The 11,320-nt window shown below is 42.4% G+C and overlaps 1 protein-coding gene across 1 annotated transcript in view; it reads right to left on the bottom strand.

The window, feature by feature from the left end:
• Positions 1-11,320, bottom strand: part of rhobtb2a (Rho related BTB domain containing 2a) — a 42,532-nt gene continuing 31,212 nt past the window's right edge. Inside the window, exons 9-10 of the mRNA XM_079638110.1 lie at positions 8,182-8,287; positions 1-1,044 (exon numbers count right to left, since the gene is read on the bottom strand). Of these exons, the coding sequence (XP_079494236.1) occupies positions 836-1,044; positions 8,182-8,287 (315 nt within the window). The 3' untranslated portion in view covers positions 1-835. The remainder of the gene's footprint in view (positions 1,045-8,181; positions 8,288-11,320) is intronic.

The following is an 11,320-nucleotide window of genomic DNA, read 5'->3' as shown; positions in this document are numbered from 1 at the left end:
AGGTTTGGAACAACTTACTCACAGGAAGAGTTAATTATTTGATCATTGATCATTTTTGGGTGAACTATCCTTTTAAGTCCTGTGGCTGTACAGTGTGCATTTTAATGTGTATTGCTTTAAGGCATTGGTAAATGCCTTAAAGTATCCACGATTATTTTCAGTGGTAATTGACAGTATGCCATAAATAATGTCTCTGGACTTTAGTCCCACACGGCCCTCCACTAACCATCAATCTTTGAAAATTCACATTAATAATACCATTAGATGTTAAACAGTGGACACCATTTGAATCTTGAGATCGTTGGTCTGTTGAAGTGGTTTGAAAGTAGATTGCCAAAACACTGAGAAATTCATGTTTGCTGGTTGCTCTAAAATGTTCCTGTGTTATTTTCATTTGGAGCCAGAAAAGCACTTGTTAACATTTCAAGTTATGAATATGTGCAGTCCTGCCATGTATTGTTCTATACAGATTTTGATGGTTATGTTTGGGAAACTGATGCTGAGTGTAGATTGTCTTTACACAGGTAATTGAGCAGCTTTCTACCACCGCAGAATATGATGCCACAAGAGGACATCAAAACTGATTTGATGAAAATCCAACAAGTAAAGTTGAGATACTTTTAGTCAAAGCCTTGTGTTGCTTTGACTTCCGAATGTTCTCCATCCTATTTAATTTTTGCTTGTTCTTCAGCAGCTAAAAGCAGGGCTTGGGCATTTTTCTCAACAGAAAACAGGTACTGTAATCTTGTAGAGTTGAAAAAGGCTATCATTCCTTGTTGTGTGTTTATATCCCACATTTAGTGCTGTTAGGTGGATTGTGCACCCTGAGAGTCAATCAGATGACTGCAGAGGAACCAGCAGAAGACGGAGAACTAGAAGAAGTTGAAGACGGAAGATGCCAAAAGAGCCACCTGCGTTTACACTGACGCTTCTGGTACAAGTAATCTTCTTTCTCACGCTCCTTACGAGCCCGCTGATAGTGATCTTCTTCCTTTAGATACCACACGGGAGGCCAGCGGTGTTTCTCAAAGTGCTCCTGGTTTTCTGCAAAACAGAATGAGACCGCCACACTTGCTTAATGCAGAACAAATTATAATACTGAGATAAGGGATGCCTGACACTCTGCAAACAAAAAAAAATTGCTTTGCTTTTTAGAAAAAAAAATAGCCAGACATCTCTAAAACATGATAAATGTAAACTATAAATTACCATTCAATAATTTTTGGTTATATTTATTCAATGTTTTTGACGAAGTCTCTTATGCTTATACCAAGGCTACATTTATTTGACAGTAAAAAACAGTAATATAGTGAAATATTATTACAATTTAAAATAACTGTTTTCTATTTTAATATACTTTGAAATGTAATTTATGCCTGTGATGGCAAAGCTGAATTTTCAGCATCATTACTCAAGTCTTACGTGTCACATGATCCTCCAGAAATCATTATAATATGCTGATTTGCTGCTCATTAAACATTTCTGATTACTATCATGTTAAAAACGTTTCGGTTTCTCTTGTAACCGTGGCGAGAACGAGACGCAGTGTCGATGAATGACACTAGGGGTCATACTTGGGAGCCCCAATCACCTCTGATAATTTGGGAACAGTCTAATTTAAATTGGCGAGGGGAATTTGCGTCAGTAACAGTAACCTCCGTTCCCTATCTGTGAGTCACTTTACCGTGGTGCCGATGACTGACACTAGGAGTTCCCCGGGGAAAACGGCACAGCAGCTTAACCCTGTTACAATGTTTGGTGGTGTAGATGTCGTCAAGCCACCGCGTGCCGTAAGAAGCGCAGTCGCAACATCGTAAACTACCCAACGCCCCACGTAAGCCGTATAGTCCTAGCCGGGAAGTACCACACATGGAAAGAAGTGTGGAAACACGTAGCATTGCCATGGTCATGTTCTCGTAGTGAAGACATGAACCACCCACGAACGCTGTCTCAGCATGGGTGCGACCCAATCATGTGAGAAAAAGATTGTTGCCGTCTGAGGACGAGAGATATCGACCGCACCTAGAAACACACTGGTGGAAAGACATCTTTATAAAGATGCTCTCCGTCTGTGCTTGCTCTTTTAGAGGAAGCTTGCTCTTTTAGATCCCTGAAACGCCCAGGGGAAGCTCTCTCTGCAGAGATAGCTGAGGCGTGGAGAGAGACTGGTCCCGTAACACCAGCAACCCTTCTTAAACGAGTTGAATGGAATGAGGTATAGATATACAGTACACTTCACTTATGGTGAACAAATACTAATAATAATAATTCGTTACATTTATATAGCGCTTTTTCTGAGACCTCAAAGCGCTTTACATAGAAGGGGGGAATCTCCTCAACCACCACCAATGTGCTGCATCCACTTGGATGATGCGACGGCAGCCATATTGCGCCAGAACGCCCACCACACACCAGCTTACGGGTGGAGAGGAGACAGTGATGAAGCCAATCAGTATATGAGGATGATTAGGAGGCCATGGTGGACAGAGGCCAAGGGACAAATTTGGCCAGGGGTTACACCCCTACTCTTTTTTGAAGGACATCCTGAGATTTTTAATGACCACAGAGAGTCAGGACCTCGGTTTAACGTCTCATCCGAAGGACGGTGCTCTTTTGGCAGTATAGTGTCCCCGTCACTATACTAGGGCATTAGGACCCACACAAACCACAGGGTGAGCGCCCCCTGCTGGCCTCACTAACACCTCTTCCAGCAGCAACCTGGTTTGCCACGGGACGCACCGAGATGAAAGTGCAGACTGCCTGTCGCGGGAACTGAAAATGGCAAAATGCGCTTTTCGTGTCATGCATATGCATTCATGGGATGGTCAAGGGTAAAGTGGGAGTGTCACATAAAGAGATGGGAAGGGAAGCGTAAACTGCGCCTAATTATGTATTCCGCGTTATGTACAGAAAAAGCCAGTGAACGCGCACCTCTATTTTGCACTGAAAATGATCCGCCTCTTAAAAGCAGGAGTAACTTAGGAAGCGGGTTTCCTGGCATATGCCTCCTGGTGAAATGGCAACAGTAATCCGAGCAAGACGAAGACATAGGCTAAGGAGACGAGCTGAAAAGATTTTTGCCACAATAATCACACTTTTTCAGTTGAGTGAAAACAAAATCATTAAGCGTTACAGATTAAAAAGCTCCGCAGTATTACAGTTACTGGAAGAAATCAAAGATGACATTGAATCTCCGACTCAGCGTTCACATTCCATTCCAGCAGTTGTTAAACTCCTCACTACATTTCAATTATTGGCATCAGGATCATTTCAAACAGTCATAGCATGATGGAAAGAGAGGAAGAGGCCCATTCAATCTCACCTTTAAATACGCGCAATTTACGGTATAGTGGGTGGGGACAGGCGCTGATTACATGATGATCTGCAGGTTTGGTACATAACACGCACACTGCGGTTTCACATCAAGCGCTTTCTGCGCCTTGGCCATGGCGCTATTATTATTCGCAAATGTACCTACATCTGGCCCAGAGTGTTGAATGACAGTATTTCTGAATGGTTGGTGTCATCTACCGGGTCACCTCAAGGATATGTCCTCTCTCCTTTATCATTTATTTTGTAATCAATCAAATGACTGTAAAAGTAATTTTGGAAATAGACATATTAGGATTTTAGGACATATACAGGAACCACTGTATAGAGCAATACTCTAATGGAATTAGTGGGCTAAAGTCAGTCACACCACCTGGAGTTTCTTCCAAATAACGCACATTTTATTCATAATGTTATAAATACAGGCCTATAGTTCCTGCACATTTTAGTTTTTCTGAATTGTGTAAAATGGCTAATAAAAATATGTAATACAATACGATTATGTAGTCACCTCACCAAGGTGAATTGGTTTAGTCTTAACTTCTGGCCGGGACTCGTGAGTGACAGTGTTGGGGGGCGGGGGGGGATGGGAAATCTGTTGATTGTCGAGTGCCAAATAAACAGAGATGGACAGGAAAAGGTCAAAGCCATCAGGTGCACAATTTAGAAAAAAAGAAAAGAAGAAGAGGAGAAACAAGCAATATATAAAGGTATGCAACTATGTTCTCTCTGTATGATTACGGTATCCATGTTGTCATGAATGAAGGGCTAATGTTAACTGTGGGTATAATAACTCTTAAGTTTGTTAGCCTTTTTGCTATAATGCTTGCTATGCTTATACAACAATAATTTGGTTTTAAGTCAACAAATACGAGATCTAATTTCACCATAATATTGTGCTTTGCAACAAAACTGAAAAGTTCAGTTATTATTTATTTCTATCAGTTGGGTTAACGTTAGGCCCTGTAATTAGCCAACGGAATTTTAAAATCTGTAGGTAGTTTCAAAGACGAACATTTGCTATGTATTTGCTACATGACACATCATAAATATGAAGGAGGTTTTATGCATGTTTACGACAACTGTCATTAAGTGTCATTTAATGACATTTTGGCGCGGCAGCACCAAACAAAAACACACCAGGCTTGTTCGAGATGGTGCGGCTTCTCGCAGACCGATCGCCGCATGACATCAAAGCACTGCGAAAGCGATCCAAAAGCACAAGGAGTCGTATGCTCTCCAAACACTCCCGGAGCTCTGATCGGTCCGCGCCGCTCCGATGCATCTCGAACAAGTCTTACATTAACAATGGCGTTCGTTGCGTTACTATTGATGCTCATGGCTTTGCGAACTTACATCGGCATCCAAACACGGCGAATCCAACACGTTCGTGCAGCTCGCCGTAACTTGCATAGACGGAGATTACAATCGAGCTGCTATTAGCTCGATTAGCTGCTATTTAAAAAATGGCGGTCACAAGTTTCTGTTCGTCTTGTTGGTCACGGTAACCCCGCCCCCAGCCCCTGACGCAAGCGGTTCTTACTTCTAGCCCAGCAATGTTTTGGTGCTACTTAAGAACCACTTTTACTGGTTCGGAGCTGGTGCTTTGGTGGTCGAAAAACAAAGAACCGATTTGAAACTAGGCTCTGGCTCCGAACCAGCACCAGCTCTGCCTTGGTGGAAAAGGGGTACAAGAGGAACATTAATTTAACAAGTGCAGGAATGGCAAATTGGAAACACGCGAGCAATTACCTCACATTACATGAAAACAGTCCAGAACACCTCAATTGCATGAAAGCATGGAAATAACTGCCAGTGAGGTTAAAAAGTGGGGAAACTATTGCTAAGCTGGAGATGGCACTTCTGGAGGCTGAGAGGGTGAGATGGAGAGCAGTGCTGACACGTCTCACTGCTATCGTGCCGTCACTGGCAGTTCGAAATTTGACTTTAAGGGGACACACAGAAACACTGTTCACACCATCAAATGGGAATTTTCTCAAAGAGGTCGAACTTATGGCCAGGTTTGATCCCATTATGAAAGATCACCTTAACCGTGTCGAAAGAGGAACAGCAAGTCACAACAGCTTCCTAGGCCATCATGTGCAGAATGAGCTGATTGATTTGTTGAGCAGCAAAATCATATCTGCTATAGTGGATGACATCAAGCAGACACAGTTGTTTTCAGTAATTCTGGACTGCACCCCAGATATAAGCCACACAGAACAGTTGTCAGTGGCCAGTAGAGTGGTGTCACTGATGGAGAAGCCCCATATCAGGGAACATTTTATGGTAACATATCCACAGGCTAGCACTTGGCATCCATGATCCTGACGAGACTTGAGGAGTTGGGAATTCCTTTTGCAGAGGACAGTCATATGACAACGGGGCAAACATGAAAGGCAAAAATAAGGGAGTTCAAGCAAGGCTCTTAGAAAAGAATCTCGAGCTCTGAATTTAGTTGTGTGTGATGCTGCTAAGGGATCTGTTGATGCTATAAGTTATGTTGGTGTCCTGCAAAAGCTATACACGTTATTTTTAGCCTCCACCCAAAGATGGGCCATACTGAAGAACCATGTGAACATCACCTTAAAGATGTGGCCAGAAACAAGGTAGCAGAGCAAGGTCAAGAGCGTCGAGCCCATGAGGTACCAGCTGCCGTGAGAGACCACACCAAAGACCCAGCTGGCTGAGGCCCAGTCTTTGTCTGAGGAGGTGGGGTCGTACCGCTTCAGCATCTGCACGGTTGTTTGGTATGACTAATAATCTGCAATACAGCATGCCAGCAAACTCATGCAGTCTCCTAATATGCATGTGGGCCTAGCTGTGAGACTTTTGAAGAGCTACAGGGCAAGTGGCTTTGTGACTGCACAGATGGCGGCCAAAGACATTTGTGAAGAGATGAATGTGGAGGCTGTTTTAAAACAAAAAAAGCTGAGGTCCAACGAGCGCCACTTCTCATATGAATCACATGATGAGCCTTTCAGTGATGCACTTAGGAAGTTGGAGGTTGAATTCTTCAACGTTGTCGTTGATGCAGCCACATCAGCCATCAAGGAGAGATTTCCCACATTGGAAAATGTGGGAAAGAAATTCGGGGTTTTGTCAAATTTCCCAAGTCTTGCAGATGAGGAGCTGGCAGAGCAATGCGAGGCACTACACTGCACTTTAAGGGGCACTCTGGTTTGTACAGTAGAGAGCTTGTGCAGGAAATTAAGAACTTCCCTGACTTGCCATAAAAGACCAAGTCCTTGAGCTTATCACTTTTATGCATGATAAGGATCTATCGAAGATCTACCCCAACTTTTGGACTGCTCTCATGATTGCACTTACTCTGCCAGTAACTATGGCTCAAGCAGAGAGGAGCTTTTTTTAAAAACTAAAGTTGATCAAGTCATACCTGAGATCAACCATGTCCCAGGAACGGCTCACATGGCCTTGCCGTCATCAGTATCAATCACTCAATAGGGGAGCAGATTTCATACGATGACATCATTGATGATTTTGCATCAAGGAAGACCAGAATGGTCAGGTTTTAGTTTTCAGTTTGTGTTTTATTTTCTTAGTGTAATAGTGTAATAATTCTCTGAATTCTATTGAAATAGTGAATACTGAAATACTGAAGTCTATTCAGTATAAACAAACAACTCAATGGTATGGGTGTTGCGAGTCTTGAGCAGTATTTGGGCAACATTTTAGATAACATGTTGTCTTTTACTCCAAATACTGAAAGTTGAGGAAACTAAGGTATTTTAATGTGAATAAAACATTGAAGTGTATGTTTTACAGATCCTATATTGAGCCATTTTTGTATTTTTTATTGCTGTGCTGGTTTAATTCCATAAACTTGAAAAATAAAATAGGGAAGTAAAATAATTGGGAATAACCAGATGAGTATGGCCCAGTTGTATAAAAGGCAGGTGTTGGGAAAAGCACAGAGTATATTGTTGGATGAGTGGTGGGACTCATCCAACAATACACTGTTCTTTTCCCAACACCTGCCTTTGATAAAACAAATCAGTTTATACATTCATTTAGACATTCACCACCTCAGCTGTTAAGTTTTTAAATGTTAGGTAATCTTTTGTCTGAAGATTTTATGTGTTTGTATTGTTTGTATGGTTATTGTCTTGTATGCTGCAATCAAATTTCCCTTGCAAAATTAATAAAGATGAACTGAAACTTTGAAGTGACTCCCATGAGTGCAGAATTGTGACAAATGTTGCTCTAGAGTGGCGTAAAAGTCGCATGAATTCTGTTATGACTGTTCAGACTGCGGCCGCATGGCAAAACATCTGACCTCTATATGATTTAGTACCACATATGGAAGTGGCACAAATCGAAATTGAAAATATTCCATGTGGTTTGTGCTGTTTAAACTGTCATGAGAAAATCAGATCTGAATCACATAAAAAAGTATCAACTTTTTTTGTTGACGTGACTGACAGATAGTTGTGCTTTTTAAGATTTTTTTGGAAACCGTGATACATTCTTCCAGGATTCTCTGATGAATGGAAAGTTCAAAAGAACAGCATAACAATTTAACAATGTAAAAATCTTTACTGTCAATTTTGATCAATTTAATGCATCCTATTTAAAAAAAAAAAAATCTATTTCTTTCCAAAACAATTTTTTAACTGACCTCTTAGTGTATACAATATAAATCAATCTATTCATTAATTTTGTACAATATTAAGAATATATTACAAGAGTATACCTTAAAATAAACTGTAATCAAAAATCCATTATTTCATTACTTATTTAATGTCATGTCTCAATATTCATTTTGAAGTTAAAATAAATGTAATATTTAAAGATGTGGCAGTTATAACGATTTGAAGGCAGTTGAATTACCTGTAGATTTGGCCTTCATGTCACGAGGGAATTTGCGACAGACTCTGTTGTAGTTGGTGCAGATGTGGTGGAGGCACCAATCAGTCATCTGATGAGAACAGTGGAACTAATGGGAACAAAAAGCTATTAATTTTAGCAATAATTATTTAAATGTCTTGGTTTTCATATAGATAAATTCATGTTTCACTTGTTTGAGGCTTTGTATTAAATGTTTGTTTTGAATTTCATATGATTAAATACAGTATATTTAAGTCCTGGACAGCTATTTGTAACAACAGGAAGGAAAGTAAGGATTAAGGAAATAATATCACATAGTAAAATGGGAAACACTTTACATATTATATATTATTTTCACACGTTAGACATTTATTCTGTAATATTTTAATGTTTTTTTTTTTTAGACTAATTATCAAAAATAAAGTATAGTCCTACAAAGCTATTACCAGAGCATGTGATCAGAGCAGGTAATCGTATCATTGTTGCCCAGCATGGCTATACCAGCTCAGTAGGGCTATTTCAAACAGAAGTCTTCTGAGAAATTTCACGTTAATTGATGCGGACTTTGCTTTTCCAGTGCGTGATCGGTACATGATTGGAGCGTTTCTGAAACTTGAACGCCTATCATGGAGGGACGGGGCGGCATATATTCGGCTTATATGTTCTGCCTTTTTTCTCTTTCGCCCGAAAATTCGGTGCATCCAGCTTCTATGGTATTTGAATTCAGCTTTGCTTATTGTACACATCATCTTTGTTTTGTCAAACGCACCATCAGACAACTTTTTAAATCCAATCATTCCTCCTAAAACTCCATCCTTGTCCTTCTCCATCATGACAGGTTGACTTGGTTCGACACACTCATAATAAGCAGCCGCAACAGGAAGTCAGTAAAACTAGGCAAAAAAAAAGTGCTGTCTCAATTACGTTATTTTTTTTCAACGCATTAAACATCTCAAATGAATCGCAAAGATTAACACGTTAATTCCCCCAGCCCTAGTAAAAATACATTATGCGTCTATTAAGACTATAAGCTCTGCTCCCACTTCCTGTCTGCGGCTGCTGGCCTAAAATTGCTGCCCAGTGTCACGCTGTGGTCAGACACTTGCAGGAAGCAGGAGTCAAGATCCAAAGAAAGTATATTTTAATACGCCAACCAAAATACAGGGATACGTATGAGAAAGCACTACACAACAACTTAACACGAAAACAAAGACTTACTCAAACTGAGGGCGTATATACACAGCAGACAAAGGGAGAAACTAACAAGACACACCTGAACTGAGGAACTTAATCAATATGTAACCATAGAAACAAACAGTGAGAGAACGGAGGAGAACTGAACTAATTCACAGACTAGAAGATTAACAATTAAATAATCTCAAACATGAACAAAACAGAAAAAACAGATAAAAAAACTCAAAAGGTGAGGGAAAGTCCAACAGGGGAGGGAGGGTGCCCAGGAGACTGACGAAGGGCTGGAGAAAGGGGTAGGTGGTACCCCTCCTAGGTGGTGCCGGCAATACAGGAAGCCAGGGAGGTGCAGGCAGCTCTGGGACGGCCTCCTTGGCCGTGTCTGGGAGAGCAGGCAGCTCTGGGATGGCCTGTGAGTGGATGTGTGTGGCCGAAACAAACATAACAACAGCAATATAAATGTTAAGGACCATCTCTTCGATCCCACCAGGGCAGACAGGAAGGGCAGGCTCTGGAATTTCACTCACTGGAGCGGACTGGGGAATTTCTCACACTAGACCGGACTCTGGAATTTCTCTCACTGGAGCCGAATCGGGAATTTCTCACACTAGAGCGGACTCTGGAATTTCTCTCACTGGAGCGGACTCAAGAATTTCTCTCACTGGAGCGGACTCAAGAATTTCTCTCACTGGAGCGGACTCAAGAATTTCTCTCACTGGAGCGGTCTCAAGAATTTCTCTTACTGGAGCGGACTCGGGGGTTTCAATCTCTGGAGCGGATTCGGGGGTTTCACACTCTGGAGCGGATTCAGGGATGTCACTCTCTGGAGCAGATTCGGGAATGTCACTCTCTGGAGCAGATTCGGGAATGTCAATCTCTGCAGCAGATTCGGGGATGTCACTCTCTGGAGCAGTTTCGGGGATGTCACTCTCTGGAGCAGATTCAGGGATGTCACTCTTTGGAGCAGATTCGGGAATGTCACTCTCTGGAGCAGATTCGGGAATGTCACTCTGGAGCAGATTCGGGGATGTCACTCTCTGGAGCAGTTTCGGGGATGTCACTCTCTGGAGCAGATTCAGGGATGTCACTCTTTGGAGCAGATTCGGGGATGTCACTCTCTGGAGCAGATTCGGGGATGTCACTCTCTGGAGCAGATTCGGGAATGTCACTCTCTGCAGCAGATTCGGGGATGTCACTCTCTGGAGAAGATTCGGGGATGTCACTCTCTGAAGCAGATTCAGGGATGTCACTCTTTGGAGCAGTTTCGGGGATGTCACTCTCTGGAGCAGATTCAGGGATGTCACTCTCTGTAGCAGATTCGGGAATGTCACTCTCTGGAGCAGATTCGGGAATGTCACTCTCTGCAGCAGATTCGGGGATGTCACTCTCTGGAGCAGATTCGGGGATGTCACTCTCTGGAGCAGATTCGGGGATGTCACTCTCTGGAGCAGATTCAGGGATGTCACTCTTTGGAGCAGTTTCGGGGATGTCACTCTCTGGAGCAGATTCGGGGATGTCACTCTTTGGAGCAGATTCGGGGATGTCACTCTCTGGAGCAGATTCAGGGATGTCACTCTCTGGAGCAGATTCAGGGATGTCACTCTCTGGAGCAGATTCGGGGATGTCACTCTCTGGAGCAGATTCGGGGATGTCACTCTCTGGAGCAGTTTCGGGGATGTCACTCTCTGGAGCAGATTCAGGGATGTCACTCTTTGGAGCAGATTCGGGGATGTCACTCTCTGGAGCAGATTCGGGGATGTCACTCTCTGGAGCAGATTCGGGAATGTCACTCTCTGGAGCAGATTCGGGGATGTCACTCTCTGGAGCAGATTCGGGGATGTCACTCTCTGGAGCAGATTCGGGGATGTCACTCTCTGGAGCAGATTCGGGGATGTCACTCTCTGGAGCAGATTCGGGGATGTCACTCTCTGGAGCAGATTCGGGGATTTTA

This window comes from Phoxinus phoxinus, assembly GCF_949152265.1.
Source record: "Phoxinus phoxinus genome assembly, chromosome: 15".
NCBI classification, from domain to species: Eukaryota; Metazoa; Chordata; class Actinopteri; order Cypriniformes; family Leuciscidae; genus Phoxinus; species Phoxinus phoxinus.
Note: the sequence above shows the minus strand (reverse complement) of the source record. Positions and strands in the feature narration are given on the sequence as shown.